This window comes from Etheostoma spectabile, chromosome 18 (genome assembly GCF_008692095.1).
Source record: "Etheostoma spectabile isolate EspeVRDwgs_2016 chromosome 18, UIUC_Espe_1.0, whole genome shotgun sequence".
Classification (NCBI taxonomy): Eukaryota; Metazoa; Chordata; class Actinopteri; order Perciformes; family Percidae; genus Etheostoma; species Etheostoma spectabile.
In genome coordinates this window covers 8460544-8484999 of record NC_045750.1, presented here as the reverse complement: position 1 = coordinate 8484999, position 24456 = coordinate 8460544, and the positions used below count along the sequence as shown (strand labels likewise).

The window sequence follows — 24456 nt, the reverse complement described above, 5'->3', positions numbered from 1 at the left end:
TTTGTTAAGGGCAGGAAAAGTTAGACATTTTGGTTAATACACGTATTGGCCTTCGTTGCTGAGATTTATATGAGAAGATTGACAACACTTACATGTTTGTACACTAAATATGGGGCTGCTGCTAGCTAACTTAGCTTAGCAGAAATACTAGAGACGGGAAACAGCTAGCCTTGTTTAGTTCAGTTAACTTAGTCTGTTTGGGGTTACGGGGGTTATGTCCAAGGCTAGTTCTGTACCAAAATGTTGTGTGCCTTATTTTCAGTATTAGAGTATTTTTTCGTAGCATTAAGCTGTTGTGCGGACTTTATCTTTTTTGTCCTGCACCAGCAACTATATGGACGTGCACAACATCTTTTTTGAACCAGACTACTTCTTGGCCAGGACCAGTAATTTCCTGGGGTCTCCGCTTGTTGCCAGGTAACTGGTCCCAACAAGAAATAGGCTGTTACACAATTTGTAATTTTTTACACTTTTTGTATGCATTAAAGTAGTATTGCATGTCAATTTGTGAGCTTTATAGATGCAGACAGGTGGATCTTGTGACTTTTGGACAGAGCCTGGCTAGCTGTTTGCTCCTCTTTCTAATCTTTGTGCTAAGCTAAGTTAGTCAGCTGCTAACGGTAGCTTCATTTTTACACTACAAACATGAAAGAGAAATATGAATCTCCTCATCTAATCATCGGCAGGAAGTTGAGTAAGCCTATTTTCCCAATTGTTGAACTTCTCCTTTAAACAAGCAGCATTGGAACCACAAGAACGCTTTTCTAACCTTCAGGCCACCACCACACAATTCTATACTGTACATGTGTAACACAAACGCTGGGACCATGTGTAACTCTCTAGGTTATAGTTTGCTGCATTTTGTACTTCATGATGGGTTTTGCTTTTTCTTCGTCTTGCTTCCTTCCTACTCAGCGGGGGTGTTGATCTTGTTCCTCTCTCTAGTATTACCAAGTGCTGTCAAATATGAGAAGTAACACTTTGCCTGATGGGTGCAAAGTTGCTTCAGATTATGAGTAGTAATTGTGCTATTTCTGCACTGTAAATGTCATGGAAACTTAATCACGCCTCTTTTGCACACAGGCCTGCAGGATGGTGTGGTTGCGGCATATACAGTAAGCCAAGCTACACCTTCTCATTATCTCATGTTATCTTCGGGTCTTCAGTCATTCAAACACCGCTATCATCACTAACACACTAATTTAAATATTTACTATAAAATAATGCTGAGACACATAATAGAGACAAGTCTTTAGATAGGACATCAATACATTTTAAGAAATGTGTTGACATTTCTGCAAACCAGACACACAATATAGAGAGGACGTGACAGTGATACAAAGGTCACAATAACCCCCCCCCCCAAAGTAACACACTCAGCATTCGTGGGTTGTGAGCAGATTAACACACAGGAGTCAAATGTTTCCACAGGAAGTCTTTTGTTGAAACAAGTCAGACCAGATGCACATTTTAACTTCACGAGGGAAACCTGCACTCTCTTGAGCCTAACCAGGAATTTTGTAGCAGCGTAACCAGACAGATCTTACAACAGACACACTGTAGATAGCTCTTTTAAGTCCCCAATCAGGATATTTCCTGTATGTCTAATTTGCATTTTACTTTTTGAATTCAAAACATAATCTTCTCAGTTACTCCAAATTTGAATTTGCTGAAAATTTTTATGGCGTGACCTTTTGGTTCCAGAAACCAGCATCCTGTATCTAACCCACATTGTAACATAACTACCAAGACTGTATCAGTGCATTATTCTTAAAAAGGAACAATCTTGTCAGTATTTCAAGTCATGGATGCATACACAGATATAACTTAAATTCATATATTCTTATATTCATAAATGCAGAAAATCAAGAAGGTGGTCAAGTTCAGGAGGCGTTTAGTGTCACAAAAACAGTTTTCAGCATGTTTCTGAATGACACAGCTGAAGTTCCCCACTATCACTTTGACTGAAGGGTGTGTGTTCAAGAGTGTGTGTTCGGGAGGGACAGACACCCACACTTCAGTTTTTACTGGTGAGAGTAGAAAAGCTGCTGCCGCCCCCTCAGACACGTACAAAACGACTTCCAGGAAAATGTCATCACATTTCCGCCCAAAGGTGGTTCAGGTGATGCCTCACACTTTCAAGAAACTTGCAGATTCATTTTATGGCTGTGTTTTACAATGTGATTCTGCCCACTTGCTTTAGTCACATTGCTGGTACAGCTTGTATTTATTTTGCATGTTAAAGCTGACAGAGTTTTGAATAAACAAGCATTTCTACATTCCCTGATAATGGATATGTGATTTGTACAACATGTTTGCATGACGCCTAAACAATCTAATTTTCCAACCGCCCATCAAGCCAGTGGGAACAATGCATGGTTTAACAAGCATCTGCTTTTGGTTTAGGTAAGAGTAAGTTTCAAAGAAAAATAAAATTAGGTCAGGGTTAGAGAATGTCACCTCAGATTTCAAGCAGCCTAATGGTCAGAGTATTGCAAATAACTGCCATAGGAATGATGACCATTTAAAAAAAAAAAAAAGTAATCCCCTTACGCCAACCAAGGGTTGATTAGTTCTTTGACAGATTTGTGATTTTAGGCCTTGTAGAGGAGACTTCCAGTTTGCTCACAGCTTTGGAGCTGGATTGCATTTTCTATCAAGTTGAGAATAAACCCTGGAAACAGTTTAGGCAGATGTGACCTGGTTGGCATTGACTATATTCAACTGCTGTGATCCATTTCCATTCTGGTTTTATAGGGTATGTACTATACATGTAATTTTTGGAACTACTGGCTAGTCATTTTAGTGTGAACACTAGAAACTGCTTAGTTTTATAATCCATCTGATGCAAACACATTTTCTACAAAGCCCTTTCCTAAAACTAACTTTGATATGCAACTGGTGGAACATGTCCCCACCTAGTGGTCACCTGGAAGACAAGTCCCAAACAGAGTTTCAAGTCAATATCCCAAATGTTAGTCCATAATAAAAAAAAAAAATGCACCCTTTAAAATCTCAAATTTGTCAGTCATTTCAAAGGGGTGTAAAAGTCACTCACAGAATACATACAATCCAAGACAAAACATAGGTATTACATCTTTAATTTTTTTTGCAAAACAAGACTTGGAATACAGACAAGCCCGGACTCAGGCAAAGGAATCATACAGTCCTCTCTCCATGCAGCGTGCAGTGTTGCACATGAGCAGAACCTCCCAAACTCTCCAGACCTAATCTGATAATGGAATGTACCATTCCCATGTTCACACATTTACCACTCCAACATTTAAAACTCAGTGCAACAGGGTACTTGTTAAAACATGTGTTGTCACCATGAACTTATACAGCAAAAACCAAAACTGCTTTTCTTAGAAGGTCTTGCAGAGTAACGCTCTGGACGCAAGAGCAACACTGGTCCACCACATAACATGAATGACTATTTGTTTTGCAGTAACTGCAGTTTTAAGGATGAACAATTGAAAAGTGAGGCTAAAGTGTTAGAAATCTGGGGGTAGGTTGGTTTAATCAACTTCTTCCATACGTGAAGCATCATCTTCACCGTCACCTTCTAGGGGAGGGATCTCATCTGGGACGGCTGTAGAAGTGGCCTCCTCTGTGGGGACATCGTCGTCATCGATACCTACAGGTACAAGAATTATGTCATTTGTTAGATATCAAGTCAAGTAACAGGCATATAAAAGCTACCAATATTGATCTACTGCGTGTCCTTACCCAGTCCGAGTTTGATCATTCTGTAGATTCGGTTGGAGTGGGTCTGTGGGTCATCCAGGGAGAAGCCTGAGGACAGCAGGGCAGTTTCAAACAGCAGGATGACTAGGTCCTTCACAGCCTTGTCGTTCTTGTCAGCATCTGCCTTCTGCCGGAGAGTCTCCACAATGGGGTGGTCAGGGTTGATCTCCAGGTGTTTCTTAGCCATCATGTAGCCCATGGTGGAGTTGTCCCTGAGTGCCTGGGCCTTCATGATCCTCTCCATGTTAGCTGTCCAGCCGTAAGTACTTGTCACAATACAGCAAGGTGAAGACACCAGTCTGTTGGACACAGTCACCTGGTAGAGACAGCCAATCAGAGGACATTTAGACTCAATTAGGTGTCTTGACAGCAGGCTGACTAGTCAAAAAAAAAAAAAAAAAAAATCAAGTTAATCAAAACCATGCATAAGTCATGTTAGAAATAAATCCTCCAGCACGGCCAATTCACCACAAACGTTTGTAAAAGAATCACACGCATTCTGACCAGTTAAATATTTAGACCAAATTTCTAAACTTCAGATCAAGATTCTAGTTTCACAAACTGTTATTTTTTAAGAATCAGGCATATTAGATCACACTCCAAAGTTTAAAAATAAAATAAGGTTCTTGGCATTACATCTCCAATCATTTGAAATCCATCACTCGTCAAAACACATTTGTCATTCAGAATTTGCATTCAGGACACAAGACTTGAGGGACCTCCTTCCAGCTGTATTGAACTCACCAGAATACTAGTTAAGACCAGTTAGGGCACCTGTTGCCAAACACAACATGGTCAGCTGTAGTTGTGAAGTCAAAAGAACCTAAATGAAGGCAATTTTGGTCAACATGAATATTGGCCCATTACTAACCTTCTCCACTTTCTTGTCAAGGATCTCTTTCATGAGCTTGCAGAGGCTCTCAAAATTAGCCTTATCCTCCTCCATCTTTTTCTTCTCTTCTTCATCCTCTGGCAGCTCCAGACCCTCCTTGGTGACCGAGACCAAGCTCTTTCCATCAAACTCCTTCAACTGCTGGACACAGTACTCGTCAATGGGCTCCGTCATGTACAGGACCTCGAAGCCACGCTTGCGGACACGCTCGACAAAGGCAGAGTTGGCCACCTGATCCTTGCTTTCACCTAGAAGTCAAGTGAGTGAAGGCATTTTAATAAGTTTTACTTATGCTCCTGGGTGCAGTTTTTATTACAATCTACCAAACCAGTATGGTATCGAAAATAGCTTCTCAGAGACAAACTTACCAGTAATGTAGTAGATGGACTTCTGGTTCTCCTTCATGCGAGTCAGGTACTCCGTGAGGGAGGTTGTCTCATCGCCAGACTGGGAACTGTGGTAGCGCAGCAGCTCAGACAGCTTCTTGCGGTTTTGAGAGTCCTCATGGATGCCCAGCTACAGAGCAATAAATTGTAATTACGTGCCCATTCAAAAACCATTTTGTACACCAGAAGCCTATATCACAAAGCAAGATTAATAGATTAACCAGCTACAGTTTGACATGAATACTCTTCTGACCATGTTGCATAGCAAATAAACGCCATCTTTTACAAAAGACATGAGACTGTTCCAAGAGATATGCACACTTAAAATATACTAGTTGCACCAGCTATGTAGTGCCTTAAAAATGTCTGGCCAATAAAGCTATACTAGGCTGCCTTAGAAAGCTAGAGAGTACAGCTAGATTATATATTAAAAAAAAAAAAAAAAAAAAAAAAAAAAAAAAAAAAAAAAAAAAAAAAACTTAAGCAATGGAGGTGCACTGAAGACGAGACCCTAGTGAAAAAGGAACACCTTTGACTTTTATTAACAAACAATGTAGCATTTAATTTACCTTGATATTCTTGGAAAAACCTTCGTACAACTTCTTGTAGTTCTCCTTGTCCTCAGCCAGTTCGGCAAAGAGCTCCAGACACTTCTTGACAATGTTCTTGCGAATTACTTTGAGGATCTTGCTCTGCTGCAGCATTTCTCGGGAGATGTTGAGAGGGAGGTCCTCGGAATCCACCACACCACGGACAAAGTCTGGAGATTAATACAAAACATGGCTTATTAGAACCATTTGAGCATTCATTTAGCAAAACAACTTTGTGACGTAAGAGTCAGTGCAGTGATGTAGAACACACCACTTTATTGTGAACTTACTCAGGTACTCTGGGATGAGCTCTTCACAGTTGTCCATGATAAAGACTCTCCTAACGTACAGCTTGATGTTATTCTTCTTTTTCTTGTTCTCAAAGAGGTCAAAAGGTGCACGGCGGGGAACAAACAGCAGGGCCCGGAACTCAAGCTGACCCTCCACAGAAAAGTGCTATAAGAGGAAAATTTCACATTAGTTTGATTTTTCAGCCACAGTGCTGGCACATATGAACCAGTCAGCTGAAATAACACTGTAGTTTTTACCTTGACAGCCAGGTGATCCTCCAGTCGTTGGTCAGACTCTGTAGAACTCTCCTACTTCGTTTGTGATGTCGTCGGGGTTCCAGTCCAGTGGGCTTGGTACTAGTCAGTCTCCCGTCAAGTGACTCTCACTGATCTTTTTTCTTCTTTGTCTTGTTTTGGCAGTCTGCACGATATGAGCCCATCTCAATCTTGGTTGTCCTACACCGTTCCTCTCTCTTTCTCTCTTTTACTCTCCTCTCATCATGATTCTCCTGTCACGTCTTCTCCACCTACACGCAAAACATTCTCACTGATACGTTTTTACTAGTCTTAATAAGTCAATGTAATCTTCAACAGGTGATGCGGTAGCCTAATCTTGAGTGCTTCTTCCATTTCCTTGATCTCTTTCTCCTCCATGTACTCTGATCGGTCACTGATTCAGGTGCAGGCATCTGTTCCACCAGACCAAGCCACTGTGAACGATGTACAGCCACACAACAGTAAAATCTAATGTATATTAAATGAGGGTGCAAAGGTGAAGGTATCTTCAATTTCCATGTAATACCTTTTCTGCAATGTACCAAATGCGACACTTATGAACGTATACAAGTACACACAGTGGGTCCTAGGACAGATGTCAGTGACAGCAGCAAAGATGCAAACAAAAGGATAAAGAAGTGCAAGGTATGCAAATGCCATAATTCTATGCACATGACTTTTGAACAAACATTGATTATGCAGTTGCCAATCTCAAGCGCTTTTGAACTGCCAGGACACGTACCGCTGTCGACCTTGACTGTAAAAGAACCTCCGGCAGAGGACTCCCACACGTACTGCTCATCATCATTGTGTTTGGTGATGACAACCACCTTCTCAGCAGTAAGGTAGGCAGAGTAGAAACCCACACCAAACTGACCGATCATGGAAATGTCAGCTCCAGCCTAGAGGGAACACAAATTAAAACTTCAGGATATAATCAAAAATAAGTTTTCAACCAGGACTTTATTTTGAAAATGCAGCTAGTAAAATAATTTAAAAAAATAAGGCGTGGGACAGTCAGAAGGCTATAGTTTAATTTTTAAATATACCAGATGCATTTTAAAACATTAAGGCAAATAAGTATCAGATCAAATTCATATTGGCAAAACTTGGATCAGTGCGCGATAAATTATACGTACTATTAACTGTTCTTTGTGGTGCAATTTCAGACTAACACAAGGTTAAATTAAGTATTTTTGTCCTGTGTCATTTGCCCTTATTTTTCCACATGCTGCAATCTAGATCATGTTCCACTGCAGTACCTGCAGGCCTCCATGAAGGCCTTGGTGCCAGACTTTGCGATGGTACCCAGGTTGTTAATCAGGTCGGCTTTGGTCATGCCAATTCCAGTGTCAATGATGGTCAGGGTGCGTTCTGCTTTGTTGGGGATGATGTCAATTTTCAGATCCTTGCCGCTGTCCATCTTGGTGGGGTCTGTCAAGCTTTCATAGCGAATTTTGTCCAAAGCCTGTAAACACAAAATTACAATACATCAAGACTTGATGTAATTTTTCAAAAGTATACTAGGTCCTAAAATAAAAATGTGAGGAGTTATCATTGTAATTATAAAAGAATACCACTACAAGTATCATTAATAGGATTGTGAACATGAAACTGTACTGTGTAGGCTCAGGAAACGCCACCAAGCTCTTGCAGACTTACATCAGAGGCATTGGAGATCAACTCCCTGAGGAAGATCTCTTTGTTGGAATAGAAGGTGTTGATGATCAGCGACATTAGCTGAGCAATCTCTGCCTGGAAGGCAAAGGTCTCAGCCTCCTCCTCTTGGTGCATTTCTTCAGGCATCTGCACAAAAGGACAAATGTTCATGTTGAGCAAACTACGTTTTTTTTTCCTCCAAAAGGATGCCAAGCACCACAATGGCTGAACAGAAGACAACACTGACCACGAAATGCTAAAAATGCCATTTTTAAATGTGAGATTCATGCCACTTCAAAGAGCGAATTATTTCGGTTTCATTGGACACAAAACGGGATCAAAATTCATCGTGTCAACACGCCGGTTTCGTAAATCTGGACCGCTTATCTAATGTTGCTACAAATCGGCGGATGTAGCCATTTACCAACATGGCGTCTACTGATAGACAATGGAGTCCGCAAACACGTGCTGGGGAACGGTTTAGGTTACGGACAAAAATAAGAATACCTTTAGGAAATGAAGCGCTCTAAGGTCACTTGTAATTAAAACGTCATTATGTGAAACGTTAAAAGACACTGGGTGACAAAGACCTACTATAACGTTAACTTAGATAAACTACGATTTACGATTTTACCGTTACCTTAGATTTAACGTAATAGTTCGAGATGAAAGGATTTGGTTTTGTAATGATACTCCTATTCTGCGATCTGCTCTAGTCAGAGGAGAGTGTTCTAGCTCAGTTTAATATACCCGAGTCATCATGGTCATGTTCGCCACACCTGCTTTATTGTAACCCAAGCCCGGCCTTAGTGCGGTACAGTTCCACATTCATATGGCTAGGTACACCGCTCAGCATCGCAAAGCATTTATCTGTAACGTTACACGAAAAACCCACCGTGTACGGATTTAACGTTATATAACAGGATTTGAGAACAATCAGGGTAAACTTTTATATACTGGATATTATGTGACGGTTAGTCCATAAGACAGTTCTGAAGCCATCTAGCTAACGTTACGGTTTATCGTCGTGACTCTTGAGCTTGCATCGTGGTTGCATCCATAGCTCTTCAGCGATAGATTAGGAAAACACATATTAAAGGAGCATTACGTGTTCTATTTGTCATCAAAAAAATACTCGCGTTCATACCTTATTTATTCCGTTGACTTATCTTGAATAAATACAACCAATACGTCGTCCCTTCTGCTCTCTGACGCAGGGAAATGGAAAGGGACTTCCTTTTAATAGACGGGAATCTTTATACAACCGTTTCAGTGTGCGGCCATATCCATCCGCGGTGCACCTTCTAGTAGCAGTAGAACGTGCTAGATGGTTCTATTTGGGTAGAAAAAAAGACAGAAATTACTGTTATAATATACTGACTTGAAATCAATGGGAGTGTTGATATGAACGTACAAAGAGATGCTGAATACATAATATTATTGAAATAATCAGGTGCACAACCTTGGAAGACTTACATGAATTGCAATCATATTTAACGTTAAGGTTAAATACTTTAACGTGAGGTGATGTCAAGCTGTTTGATATTATAGTAATAATTCAAATCTTAAAGTGTTTTATGCATACATTACAAGACAAAGGTCAGCGCAATGCACCTAAAAGCAGCTGGTTTCAAAGGAACACCTTGTATCTTGGAAAATACTGCAGTACAACAAAGTCAATCCCTGTGCTCTGCGCACCATTGCTGCCACCTCGTGGCAGTTTATGCAAAAGATAGTACTTCATGGATACTGAAAGACCAACATTTGGATGACGGACTAGGTCCCTAATCAGCCGCTTTATGCTATTAAACCAGAGATATCTGCACACCAAATAATATATTCAATCAAAATTACACGGACATCGTTTATTTTATAGCAAAGTATGAGGGTCTTTTTAATCTGATGGCGGAATATTCCAAACCAATAGGGTGTGCTTCGTTCCTTCTAGCACTTTCCATGAAAAACCCGCCTAAAGTGACGTCACGGCTTGTCAAACGCAGCCATCGCGGCACAGCTGTCTCTACATCAAATACACCATGGTAACCAACCGCTTAAACGTTCTTCAGCGTAATATTATACTTATACATATACCTGGACTAATTTTGTCATTATTTCTCCATTCTACATTAAGATGAAAATATCTTACAGATATATTATGATTAAAGGTAAAAGATGTTGAACACCCTGGTCCTTGAATCAAATAGCTCATGTTACAGAGTTGCCCTTCGGGGATCAATAAAGTATTTCTGATTCTGATTCTGATTCTGTTAATTGAAACGGTTCAGTATTTATAAGCTTGTTGGTGTTTAGCTCCTGACGCTTCTACCTGCAAAATGGTTTTCAAGTAAAGCTTAAAACTGCAACACTTTTTGGAGGAACTTGTTAGGTCACATATTGTCATACGTACAATACGAAACGAAATTATTAGTAGTGATGGTGGTAGTACTTTCATGCACATTAGCTGTTTTTATTATCTCCGTTGCTGCCACGTCCCGATGTATTCCTCTATCTGACGTTGCTCTCTTTGGAGAGGATCTCTACCTGCATAATAATGCTTTTAAAATTAAACCGAAAGCTTTAAATTGCAACACTTTTTGGACAAACTCATAAGTAACATATTATCAGTTAGTACAATACGAAATTATTATAAGTAGTATTAATTGTGATCAGTAGTAGTATTAATTATGCACATTAAGTTTGGTGTTTTTATTGTTAGAAATAACAATATACTTCGAGGGGAAGAAGTAGTTTTTACAATTTCCAGCTCCGTCCAGCCGACACGTCCCGATACATAAAACAAGCGCGCTTGCAGTCTGGTACGTAGAGCGCATGCGTAACTGTGTTTGAAGGCCCGTGACTAGCCAACGTGCTAATCCAACACTCGAGACGTTACAAAGAATTTCATAATTTGTCACCTTCTGAAAGCGGTTTTACCCCACTCTACGCCACCTATTTCTGGGTATGTATATATGAACATTTTCACGTTTATTCCAAACTCATATTAAGTCAGCTCAAGTGAGTTTTGCTTGTTAAGTAATACCAACTCTGCCAAATGTTAGCTTAGTCTAATTTAGTTGTGCCGGGTACGGTCATAGGGTAACGCTACGGTAGGCCAATTTTTTTTCCTAGGATAACGAAGGCATTCGGAAAGCATGAATCGTACTACTCTCCATTTGATTGGCTAATACACACTGCTTGCTTTGGTTGGGTTGGTAAGGTTTAGGCAAGAGTAGTGTCATTGGTTAGTGTTATAACGTCAGGGTAAGACAATAAGAGGCAGAGTAGGGCGGGACATCCCTTCCCCATCCTGGGAAAAAAAAATACTCGCCACGGCAGCATGATTAACTGCTATTTTTCGGTAACTGAAATTAGGGTTGAGTTGCCTAGCTACAACACAATGCACTGCGATAACTAAATAAATATTACTACATCAACGGTGGGGCTTAATGCTATTAACGTTAGCGGACGTACTTAACTGAGCAAAGCTAACTTCAAGCTTCAAGTAGCATTACAGCTGATTAGCAAGTGTCATAAATCTATGCCCGATTTGTTATGCCCAACTATTGATACAACATGGCAGTGTTTTCTCCAGTGTCCTTTTAACGAAAATAAGCCAACACTTGCATATGTTTGAAACGTATTTCTAATTTTAAATGTATAATGTTTGGGTGACTTAATCCAAGTGTGAGTGTCATACATTTGTTTATTTGTTTATTTCAAAGGATCCCCATTAGCTGACGCCAAGACGACAGCTAGTTATGTATAGATATGTATATTATGTACATTATTTATAGATAGACTGCTAATGGGCATTACTGTTCCTTCATCAGGTTGGTCCGATTCACACCCAGAATGTCCTTCCCTCCTCATTTAAACCGGCCGCTGTTGCCCCCTCCTGGGATGCCCCCTCAATTTGCTGGCTTCCCCTCTGGTAAGCAACCACCTGTCCCAACATAAATGTATATGACAGCCTCTTTCACTTTATCTACTGCAGTGTTTGTACCCAGTGTTAAACATACTATTTTTAGTATGTTTTACTAGCAGCCTCCATCATCTTAGATGAGAGAGACAAAGTATTTCATTTCCAACTGATTTGTCTCTAGGTGATAATGCACAATTCCTTTTGCTGTTGCAGGAGCTCCAATGATCCCAGTTCACATGGGCATCATGACCCCTACATCTGCAGTAATGCTGCCTTCTGTGCAGGTGATTAGTAAGCCTGCAATTCATAAAAAGGAAATACTGCGAGTCAGAGACAACAATGAGAACAGCGGCCCTACTACCACAGTGTTTGTGGGGAACATATCAGAAAAAGCTTCAGACATGCTGATCAGACAGCTGCTTGCGGTAAGGAAAAGGAGAGGATTTGTAAATATTTCATGCACTCAGGTCACGCAGTTTTATGTAATCCAAAAAAGAACAGTCTTCTAGGCATGGTCATTTTCTAAAAGTACCCACATGTAATCTACAAAACTTTTTTTCAAGGAGTCAAATCTACCACCTCTATGATTAGTTTGTAATAGATGTAGTTTTGGTGTTGATCACAAATCAAATAACAATGCTTTTTTTTTGTAACACTGTTGCCACATATACAGTATATCATGGAATTTGATTATCAATTTGTGGCAGCAACCTGTTGAAACTGAATCTTATGCTGTAGCAATTTTTGTTGGATTTTTTACTCACTTGTACTTTAGTTGTGAATCTGCACTTTGTTCTCATGTTACAGAAATGTGGAATTGTTTTGAGCTGGAAGAGAGTCCAAGGAGCCTCTGGCAAGCTTCAAGGTAATTCATAATACACACATCAAGCTTCATTAGGTCAGGAAATGTATCCATCTATGGCTAGCTTTTGTGATTTACACATAAAACCAATCAGAAATTACTCAATTCGTTTCTGTTGTTATCCCATCAAACTATACATGACAATAGATAAACCTGTTGTAATGTCTGTTTTCATGTCAATTTATGTTGCAGCCTTTGGGTTTTGTGAGTACAAGGAGCCAGAGTCCACGTTGCGAGCACTGCGGCTGCTCCATGACCTGCAGATTGGAGAAAAAAATCTGTTGGTGAAGGTTGATGCCAAGACTAAAGCTCAGCTGGACGAGTGGAAGGCCAATAAAAAGACTGTGAATGGGGTATAATTCCATTTTAGGAAATTACTGGTGATCAGTGCCTGAAGTCATTGCCTCAGGAATCGATTTAGCCTCATTTCAGATCTCTGAATCGCTGCCCACATCTTAGATTTTTTAAGTCATTCAAATAAATGGTTATTTATTGCAGTGTAACTGAACTAGGATGTTTTTTCTGTACTGGCAGAATAATAAGGCTGAGGATGGTGGAGATGATGAGGAAGAGGTTCTAGACGAGGAGACAAAGAAGAAGGATCAGATCATCAAAGGAGCTATTGATGGATTGATGCGGGAATATGCTGCCGAACTCAACGCGCCATCCCAGGATGAGGACTCCCAGCGACGAAAGAGAAAAAAGGATAAAAAAGAAGAGGTATATAAACAATGTTTACTCTTCTCTGACTTGTACTTGTGGAACTTAAAATGTGAAGTGTTATTTGACTTTTTCATTGCTGTTTTTTTCTTTAGGACGACATTAATGCTATTGATATGGAGGACGACAAGAGAGACCTGATTTCCAGAGAAATTAGTAAATTCCGAGACACTCACAAGGTAAAGGGGCTCCTTTGTTCTTGTAGTTGACATTACAGGTTTTGGACAGCAGCTTCCTTACATAGTTCACTCCTAGAGCTTGCACATATAGTCAACACATTTACCAAGCTTTTCTTGATCTCAGTAACATGCATACTACGTTACTAATTGGCACTCCTTAAAATCTATACCATCAAACATCTTAATTTGCCCCATATTATATGAAATGTTTCATGTTTAATGTTCAAATATCACAAGTAGGCAGACAGCTAGTATTTTTGTCACCTTTCTTAGGTCTGATGTGACACCTACGTAGTGAAATTATAGGTGTGACTATTATAGATCCATTCTTCATTCATCACACAAAAATGCATGGAGACAATGTAAAGTTACTTAAAAGCTAATCTATTCATTAAACCCCACCATTATGATAGTGATCATATGGTGACTAAAGCAAGATGAATCTCAGAGCTTTGGAAAAAGTTGCGAGGATAGGATGTAAGTATCAGCCTTTATTTACTATATACATATACTGGGCGTCCCCCTCTTGAGGACTTGCATAGGGGCAACTGTGCTGCACTTGTATGTGTGTTGGTCAAAGCTTATGATGCTCTCTATTCAGCCAGCCATTTGACAATGTAGAAGTTCCTCCCAAACCTTTGACGTTCATTTTGTGACATTATTGGTGGTGCCCTGAAAGTTTGAGTCAGTGAACCTGTGCGAGTCCTCAGTAAATGATGGTTTGTCTTAATGGTGTTCATGTCAAAGCACAAGGACTCTTGTCAATAACCACTGCAGTGACTTTGGCTGTAGCTTTTTATTATGCTAGTGTGGGGGGCGCCCTCTCCACAGCAGCACGCTGATCTGAAGACTGACAAGGTACGTGCTCTCTGTATGCGTTATTGTGTGACTTCTCTCCTCCAACTCTTACCCTTCATCAGTGTCTTACTCTCTCTGCCTTTTCTCCTCTGCAAGACAGATCAGTGAGTTCATGTATCTATTTCAAAACTGTACAGGATTAAACCCAAGTACAAAGTCCCATGTTTTCTACTTTTATCTAAAAAAAAAAAAAAAAAAAAGGTGAAATTTTACAAAAAACAAAGTCCTGCAACCAGGTCAAAAGATTAAACCATAAACGGAAAAGAGCAGAACTGCACAATTAGAGGACTTGACAATGTTGTATCAAAACAATATATATATTTTGAAGTCAAATACCAGTACTGCTACTTTTCCAATATATTGCTTTGATTTTTAGAAATTATAACTTATAAAACAAATTCTGCTGCAACAGCTGCTGCAACAATTAATTCAATCTGACTGTTAAAGTAGCAGTTATGTTTAAATAATTTTGGGTCAAGTATTTATTTAGCAAGCCCTGGTAGACGCTCTACAGAGGTAAGTAAAAAGACACAAAACTGATGCAAAATTGGACACTTGCCATGATTTGTGCTTAAGTCAAGGCACATAAATATTACGTGATTATATTTAACCTCAGCTAATAAAGTTCTACAATTATTGCTTAAGTGTCCTATCTTCTTTCTCGTGTCATACGTTTCCTTTTCTTGAGTTGCATTACACCCAAGGCTTTTAGATTAGTCTGTTTTTTGCTGAAGACCAGCTGACAGCCTGTGGCTGCATACGACTGATGTAGTTAAGCAGTTTACATAAAATTGAGTTAATCACACTTATTGTACATTGCTCGTTATAATTTCCAAAAAAGTATAGGAATTACTCCCAAGCTTAGTATTTTGTTTCTTTGTATTCAGTACACACAATCTGTGTCCGATTTCTATTTTAACTATAAACACATTACACTCAAAGCCTTGTGTGTAATGCCCATAAAGGCAGAATTGGGATGCGTGTATGGTTTTGTTTGTAATGAGTCGTGAAGAGCTGCTGAAGACTTCTGCAAGGGTAAGACCGCTTCTACAATTTCATTTATCTGTGCAGAAATAACTGATGTTCATTATGTTCATTTCTTGATTACCGAATGCCATGTTACCCATTGAAGTAAAGGTTGTTTTTGATGATGATGCTTAAGCAAGACAGAATCCCATAACGTTTTTCCCTTGTATACCGTGTGACCTGCTTTCCTCCCAGGCCTAACTTAAAAGGCTTGTAGGGGCAGCGAAGGGCTGAATCCATAGTTCAACACCTGTAAGTCACAAACAACTAGTTCAACAAACGACTGACGCCTATTTTCTGTTTTTTGTTTTCTTTTTTCTGAGAGGAGGACTCTTAAGGAGAGAAAAAGCATTGTCTTTTGCAGTGCCTTTTTCTTGTTATGAATACCTCAAGTTGAACATGTTCCACAGATGTTTTTGACCATTAAAGTGGTTTCCAGTTACATTCTTGTTAAACTGTAGTAAATACCGCAAGTCTAAAGCAGCGAAGTACACTGACTTGCTTTAGATGAATGATGACGCTGTCTCTTGTTAGGGAGAGCTTTTTGATCCTTCCAGGTTTTCCCAGTTACGATTTCAGCTTTTATTACGTGTTCTTGCACTGATTAGTATAGGGCATGTTCCCGTATGAAACCTTTAAAAATCTGGAAACCACTTGATCTGTGCACAGTAGAAAATTGTCTGACTCAGTGGGTCTTGTTTGGCATCGGCTGAACCTGTCTGTGTTTTGCTCTGCAGAAACTAGAAGAAGAGAAGGACAAGAGGGAGAAGGAGCGGCTGGAGTTTGAGCGGGAACGGAGGGAGCGGGAAAAAGAGCGAGAGCGGGAAAGAGAGCGGCGGGACCACGAGAGGGAGAAGGAACGAGAGAAGGAACGGGAGAGGGAAAGAGAGCGGGAAAGGGAGAGAGACAAAGACCGTGATCGCAGGACCAGAGAAAGAGATCGAAACAGAGACTGGGATCGAGACAGAAGCCGTGACAAGAGCCCCGAACGCAGCCGATCCAGGTGAAGGGAAAAACCTCATGTCACAGATTTCAGTCAAACACATCAGAGTTGGGAGAAACTGATAAAATGGCCCATAAACTGTGTGAGAACAGCAATGTTGCAGGGCCCAAGTCACATGGGTCTGATAATAAATTGGTTCCAATCTTATGTCAGACTACACAATACCAATTTTGAGGCAAGCCAGATTGTACGATGTACCTGGAAATAAAATATGTAAGCTGAGCCATCTGCACTGCTCCTGGATTTGAAAATTATTGGTATCTTGCTGTCTCTTCTCCGACTTAAACTTGACGCTTGGTTCCAGTCTACAGTATATTCAAGGATAATATATTCTTACCTTTTTGTTTTTGCAGGGAAGTGAGTCGAGACAGAGAAAAGAAACGAGACCAAGAAGATGAAGAGGAAGCTTATGAACGCAGGAAGCTGGAGAGAAAACTCAGAGACAAGGAAGCAGCTTATCAGGAGGTAGGGAAGGCTGGGAGGTTACCTGGGCGCTGTCCGAAATCACTGCTCCTTTCTAAATGTTGATGTATAGAATTATTAGGATCCCCCAAGATAAAAGATTAACTGGGAGATTAATTGCAGGTTATTACCAAATGAGACAATCCTGGAATATCACAGGCGCACTTGTAGTTAAATAACGTATTATTCTTTTAGCATGATGTGAACATGATTGTATTTGATTGTGGCTTACCTGATACTGTTGGACAACAGCGTCTAAAAAACTGGGAGCTCAGGGAGCGGAAGAAGGCACGGGATTACGCCAAAGAGGCCGAGAGGGAAGATGAGCGCAGACGAGAAACGGTGAGAGCACATTGAATGACCACTGGAGTTCATAGAGATGTCCTACTTTACTTTGAACACTTTATGTACACATTTAACAAGCCAAAATGTTACCAAGTTTTACATTTAAATTCTTAAATTTAGCAAATTTAATTTTTCACTGTTAATTCCACTACAAACTACACGTCTGTAGTGGAATTAACAATACTACTCAAGTATTTGAGTTGAATTTACAACTTGGACATGGAAAGTGTCAAAATAAGAAGTATTGTTAAATGTGTATATGTAATTTGTGTTGACAAGATGAAGCCTTTGATTTGTTTTTTTGTCTTCATATGAGCATACTTTTATATGAACTGATTGTAATTAAATTGAATAAGTCAGACAATAAAATTTGTCAGCAGGGGAAAAAAAATTTATCCAGAAGAAATAGCGTGTTCCTGTGTGTCTTTAGGTGAAAGAGGGAAAACGGTTAAAAGAGTTTCTTGAAGACTATGATGATGACAGAGATGACCCCAAGTACTACAGGTGAGCAACATTGCAACAAATATGCTACAGGGCTGTCAAAAAAGGGGATTAAAAATAAAAGCCCACGTGACTTTTGTAAATGGGATTAGTATCTGACATGCAGCCACAGATATGCCAACCCACTTGGAATTTGCAGATGTGTGATGTGTATGACATCTAACCAATTCAAATTGTCAAAAATCATGTGAACAATTAACCTTTTTAGGTATTCATTTTATTGTTCCACCTAAATATGTAAAATCATAGTAAAAAGTCACAGCGGATGCTGTGTGACCCAGATCTGACTTGTAGTAACCGATGCAGCACTGCAGCTATGGCTATTGTTCTGAAGGCTGTTATTTTTGGTGTGACCCCTAGGGGCAGTGCACTGCAGAAGCGTCTCAGAGACCGAGAGAAGGAGATGGAGGCGGACGAGCGTGACAGGAAGAGAGAGAAGGAGGAGCTGGAGGAGATCAGACAGAGGCTGTTAGACGAGGGACATCCAAACCCAGACGCAGAGCTACGCAGGGTATGTTCATTTATTATTATAATAATAATAATAATAATGTTTTGTATGTTGCCTTTATATCTGTAGGGAGTGGGCATGTCTGTTGTCTTTTGTGAAGGTCACTTTATGATTAGTGTCTCTGCATTTCTGCACATCTGTGGTGTCCAGCTTTCATCGTCTGCTGGCCTTCTTTTCTGTAAAACACTAATCAGGTGTTAATCTTCTGCTTATCTGCCTCTTATTGGTCCAGATGGAGGAGGAAGAGGAGGAGCGTCTGAGACAACCTCCCATCATCCAAGAGCCAGAGCCCGAGGAGATACGGGAACGCCACAGGGGTTCACGTGCCCACCGGGAGTGCCGACAGGAACCAGAGAGATCGGAACCCCGCACACGGCCCGTACACTCAGACGATGAGGTGGAGGAGGGTGAGGAAGATGATTATGACAATGACGAAGATAACCCTGAGGCGAAACCGTGCTTGAAGCCAACGATGCGGCCCATCACCGCAGCACCCTCAGTGTCGTCTGCCAGTGGCAACGCGTCCCCCAACACACCAGGGGACGAGTCACCCTGCGGCATCATCATCCCCCACGAAAACTCTCCCCCTGATGCTCTGCCGCAGGAGGAACACCGGCCAAAGATCGGCCTCAGTCTCAAACTGGGTGAGTCTAAAAGAAATGTCCTCACCGTAACCTGGGCAGGCACGGAGAGATCAAGCTATTTGTCAGTTAGTCAATTGACTGAAATTTTATCTGCAATCATTTTGATTATCAATTAACTTTTTTAACGCTACCAAACAGTCACTCGTTCTGGCTTTTTAAATATGAGTATTTTCTGTTTCTCCGTTTTATCTATCCTTGTAAATGGTCTGCAAAATGAGCAGTTGGAAGTAAATTGCAACGGCATTTGTAACTAATAACCGACATTTCATTTAAATAATGAAAATAATCATCTGTTGCAGCCCTACTCACTGGACAGTTATTGGGATATCATGTCAGTTGTTACTTTGTTCGTTGTATGTATGTTCTCCTTCCACACCTATCTAAAAAAGAAAACTCACAAAACATTCTTTGTCATAGCACAAAGAACCCCATTTTTAGTGGATATTGAGATTTAGTCTGTAAATCACTTACTGAAGAGGTAGACAAGGTATATTTAGGAAAAGTGGCTGCACATGTAAAGTAAATGTGGTTAATCACAGAAAACTCCTGGAACATAACAAAAGTCAAAGTTCCCTTTTTATTGAAACTGATACTGGCACAACGGTCACTGCAGACAAGTAATTAAAGGGAACTTTATGACTTGCAAATAAAAACTGTATTCATGAAGCTCGTTGCCCTCTCCAGGTGCCTCAGGAAGCCCCAAACAGCCCAACACCGTTAAGAGGACGAAGCTGCCCGTGGACAGCGTCTTTGACAAGTTTGATGACGAAGAGGCTGACGAACAGCCTCGCAAGAGGAAGCTGGTGCCCCTGGATTACGACGATGACAAGAGCCTCGGGGTGGACGGGGCTGGGCTCTCCAGCATAAAGGGGGACAACACCGAGGAGAAACGTAAACACATCAAGAGCCTGATTGAAAAAATTCCCACAGCAAAACCTGAGCTGTTTGCCTACGAACTGGACTGGGCTATGGTTGACACGGTGAGGAGAGAAGGAAGACTGGGTTGAATTTCATTGACTTTGTCCTAATGATGTGTTTTTTACCTGACATGTTAACTAAAAGTACATTATGTTTTACAAAATAAGACCACAATGTGTATTGATAAACTACTGACTTCCTGAGTCAGTTTTTCTTTATTTTTTAAAAATGTTTTTAAACCGGCTGCAGAAGAACGCATTTATTCACTTCTACCACTTGATTATTTTCATTTGCGTATTGTTAGCCATTTGGAAATAGAAGCAGATTTCGACACCACTTCTAACCCAAAACCTGTGTCTTAATCTGTTGTCCTGTTTAGACTTTAATGGAACGGCGTGTTCGGCCCTGGATCAATAAAAAGATTATTGAGTACATTGGAGAAGAGGAGGCGACATTAGTGGACTTTGTCTGCTCCAAGGTATTGATCGTATGATGTTTTGTACCGTTGACTTCATTCACGTTAGACAGGAAAGAAAAAACATGAGATAATCCCGATGTTTTTGTCTTTCCCAGGTAATGGCTCACAGCATGCCACAAAGTATCTTGGATGATGTTGCTATGGTGAGTAATGAAAGGGATGAGTTAGCCCCTCCCACTGCTATCTTTATGTTGACTATGTAAATGTCATGGTAGCAGTTAGGTAGTTCTAACATTGAAAGGTTTTTTGTCATCATCAAATCACGAAAAGGTGAAGTCTGTGGGAATTCCAAAATGTATAGTTACAACCCTATTGATGAAAACAAGGTCTTTACAAGTAAACTATGACCTACAGATTTATAGTCTTTTATTTTTGAGCATTTCATTCTTTAATTAGGCAGCGATGGTGAAGAAATGAGATGGAAAAAAAAAAAAAAAGTCACACCTTATTCGTGTGTAGCTCAGTAAATCTTCATTTTGTCTCCTGCTCTAGGTTCTTGATGAAGAAGCTGAAGTTTTCATAGTGAAGATGTGGAGGTTACTCATTTATGAAACTGAAGCTAAGAAGATTGGACTGGTGAAATAAGCAAAACAACCACTGAAGGATGATAAACTGTTTGTTTTTTTTTCTTTCAAACTTCATGTATAATAGTGTAGCACAATTATGTCACCCCAAACAAAGCGACGTGTCCATATCAACAGACTGTAACTGCAGACTTTCTCACAAATGCACCAGTTGTTCAGGTCATGTTGGGTTTTTCTCCCCTCCTCTCTGTTAGCAGGTGCTGACTGTGTCGGAGTGCTTTTGTGTAAATAGTAGTCATTGTTTGACTATGATGAAATAAATCGGAGTGGAGACCGTGGACCATTGTTGCGAGATAAGGTCTATTGGTCCTATCGTATATGTATACATGCCAACACACTTTATGGGAAGAGTCATGCAGCAATCAAACTTTTATTTAAAGTTTTTTTTAGTGTGAAATCTGGCTTCCAGTTGAATGAAGGTATATTAAATCAACTTTAGAGTATGCATAACTACAACCAAGGAACCTATAAAAGGTTTCTTTAATACAACACGGATGTAATCTTTTTACAGGGTTATTTATTTGATTTTATCGGGTTTGAGGTTTTCTTTTGGTTTTTCCTTATTACATTCCTTATAAATGTGTTGGCATGTTTATTGTCCTCAGACCGTATCAAAAAGCACCTAGTTTTCATTTGAAGTGCGTCTATTGACAAAACCCACAGAATATATCTTGAATGGCTACATCCCTGCAGCTGTACACACATAACCACTATAGGAAAATGAGCTTAGAATGGGGAAAAAAATATTTGAAGTTGTGAAGATGCTCCATTTGTTTTTGTATTGGTGAACATTTGAATAAAATTTGATTTTTTTATAACTGCTTGTGTATCCCCGATTGATTTTCTCACTACCCACACAGTTGTTTTTTTTCCACAAATCACTGCAGATGACAAAAGTTAGATTTTGACAAAGTATTTTTATTTTTTTTATGACAAACTATACTATGACTTTTCAATGAATTTGTATATGGCAGACAATTGATTTTTTGAGACCTGCTATACAATGACTTTTTCTAATGACAGTTTTTTTATAACATGCTATTGTCACAGTCCTGCTCTATGGCCAGAGGCCTTTTTGTTTAACTATTTGAAAGATCGTGTGATAGTATTTCTTTAGTTTCTTAAGGAGTTTGTGTTTTAGGGTTTTCTGTTCCTTGTTTTGAGTCCTCCCTGTCAGTCTGGTTGCGTTACCAGTCCTTGTCTTACCACTGTTGATCTTGGATTTTGTTCAGTTTCCTGTTTTATTTTGTAGTGTCTGTTTCTCTTGTCATGTCTTGTTTGACTCCTTGCCTTGTGTTTTCCTGCCTTTGTGATTGTCTGACCTGCACTGTGTTTCGCCTGTTTATCAGCCCTCTTGTCACGTGTCTTTCATTACAACCCCTCATTTAGTCTGTGCGCTACCTTTGTCTACTGTCTCTCTCTCAGTGTGGAGGCTATCCTATCAGCCTTGGTATGGATGACATGGTGTTCTCAACGCGTAGCAAAAATGATCTTAAGTCCAAGCATTGATTGTCTTTGGGTGGTGTTCCCGTTTATTATAAAAGTAGAAAAAAGGGTCACTTCACATAAAACAGTACTTCACCTAGTGCTAATTGATCAAATGTTGTGGCATGTTCACGACTACGGTAAGAACAGTGTGTTCCCCGCCATCCACACCTTTTCTCATTAATTACAGCACCTGTAAATATACCTTATTCCCAGTGACGTACCACACCCAGTGCAATACTCCCCCAAGTGGCTAAAATAAATAACTAAATTAACCTAACTAAAAAGGTGGATAGAAATGGCTCCTACACACCAGCCCCATAATTGTGAATGTTTACTTTCACCACAATTACCCAAATTACCTAGGTTAAACTAAATGAGCCATTTGTGCAGAGCTAATCTAAATTACATCTTTTCTTGAGCCAAGAAAATCTATGATCAGGTCATCTATACCGCTTCCAACTTCCATCAGAAGACAGATCTTCGTTACAGGCCGTTCCAACTGCCCCGTTTTTGTCTTCAGCTGAACTAAGCGGAAAAAAGCCCTTCTTGTCTGGGTACGTCTGTGTAATTCCTCTCATCAGCCAGGACCCTCGAGGAGCGACAGGATCCATTATGACCACTACTGTATATCTCCAATGGAAAAGCTTCTTCTCGATCTCATCCACTTTTGTCTCTCCTGTCTTATCTTGGAGGCGGCGACACACTCATACTCAGAGATAACCTTCCTGCGTGACCCAGCTGTAATTCCTGATGATAATCTTTGTTACTCTTAAACTTTCTGTGAAGGCTTAGAAGACGCTGTTCTGCGATGCTGTGGTTGTTTGGCATAATGACATCTTCAGCCTTAAAAGGCAAGTCAAAGCAGTAGTGTCTGTCAATCTAAATTGAAGACTCCATTATTTGTATGAACCTTTGATCCTCTCTGGAAAGGCACATATCATCTGATTTCCCAATGAAATCCCGATTGTACTTGGCAACCATTAAGTCCTGTAACTTGGCGACTGAGATCCTATTAGCAGTGACAGCAGGATGGCCAAAATTACTTTTGCATGGTTTGCCACCTCTCAGCGGACCATTCACAACCCACCCCAGTAGAGTGATGACAGCATATGGTCCTTCACCTTGACTATTTATTATTTCCCTTCGTTCCATAAGCTTCGGCACATTGGTGCCTATCAGCAATTCCACCTCTGCCTCAAGACTGGGAATTTTAATGCCGTCAAGGTATTTCCATCCCTTTTAAGTCCTGTTGAGTGGGAATGTTATTTCTGCTCACAGGCATGGTCCTCTGAGTATAGACTTCAGGTAAGTCCAGGAAGTTTTCTTCATTCAAGCCAGAAACTTCAAGGTCACTAAGCAAGAATGTATCTTCAGACCTCTCTTGACCAAGGGTACAGAGAAGAATGCTAGTCTTGACTCCTGAAAGATTCAGTTTTTTCATGAGATGTTGAGTACAGAAAGAAGCTGAACTTCCAGGGTCTAGAAAGGCATAGGTGTTCACAATAGTGCTCCCGGACTTAGCCTTCACCTGTACAGGCACAATAGAGAGAACATATTCATCACTTCCGGCCCCAGTATGGCCACATGTCTCCAATGACACAAGTGCATTATTGACTGACACTTCCTGTGTTTTAAGTCCGATATGTAGGACAGTCGGATGTTTGTGTTTACATATATCACAAGTCAAAGGCTTGTCACATTCCCTGCTTATATGACCTCTCCTCAGACAGCTGAAACACACTCTCCCTGTGTGTCATCTCATCAAGCCGTGAACATTTCTCCACTAAATGCTGGCTCCTACACACACAGCACGACTCTTCGTTGTTCCTCTGTGAAGGTGGCCCCTTGTGCTGTTGGTGCCAAGTTGATGATGTAGTTGGTCCTACAGCAGTATTAATGGCAGCAACAGTAGCTTGGACTCTTCCAGTTTATCTGCTCTGGAGTTTAGAAGAAGGGTCTGGTTGTGTACCCTGTAGGTCACCAAAGAGAGGATCAGACAGAATCTTTACCTGACGTTCAATGAAGGCCTCAAAATCTGGGAACATAGCTCTGTAACCACGGCGCTCCTGTAGCTCCCAGGCGACAGACCTCCATTTTTCCATCAGTTTATACGGCAAT

At 40.3% G+C, this 24456-nt stretch overlaps 2 protein-coding genes across 3 annotated transcripts; one reads left to right on the top strand and one right to left on the bottom strand.

Annotated features, from left to right (window-relative positions):
• Positions 1-3085: 3085 nt before the first annotated feature.
• Positions 3086-9169, bottom strand: LOC116706346 (heat shock protein HSP 90-beta). Its single transcript, XM_074783889.1, is given in 16 exon segments — positions 3086-3637; positions 3730-4063; positions 4619-4887; positions 5008-5155; positions 5595-5785; positions 5906-6071; positions 6164-6183; positions 6186-6203; positions 6206-6303; positions 6305-6452; positions 6498-6532; positions 6534-6615; positions 6918-7105; positions 7444-7649; positions 7844-7987; positions 8988-9169. Coding segments are annotated over 15 exon segments (2166 nt in total). The 5' UTR covers positions 8988-9169; the 3' UTR covers positions 3086-3518.
• Positions 9170-10643: 1474 nt separating this feature from the next.
• On the top strand, positions 10644-21668 carry rbm25b (RNA binding motif protein 25b). 2 transcript variants are annotated; one of them, XM_032542898.1, is made up of 17 exons: positions 10644-10799; positions 11671-11771; positions 11976-12187; positions 12570-12627; positions 12817-12968; positions 13159-13344; positions 13440-13523; positions 16145-16410; positions 16764-16875; positions 17125-17214; positions 17648-17721; positions 18079-18229; positions 18459-18870; positions 19555-19850; positions 20168-20266; positions 20362-20409; positions 20759-21668. In XM_032542898.1, exons 2-17 carry the CDS (start codon positions 11693-11695, stop codon positions 20849-20851), a joined length of 2412 nt encoding a protein of 803 aa, XP_032398789.1. In that variant the 5' UTR covers positions 10644-10799; positions 11671-11692; the 3' UTR covers positions 20852-21668. The 2 variants fall into 2 exon arrangements, with proteins under 2 accessions (XP_032398789.1, XP_032398788.1); XM_032542897.1 differs by having other exon boundaries at positions 10645-10799; positions 12817-12977.
• Positions 21669-24456: the final 2788 nt, after the last annotated feature.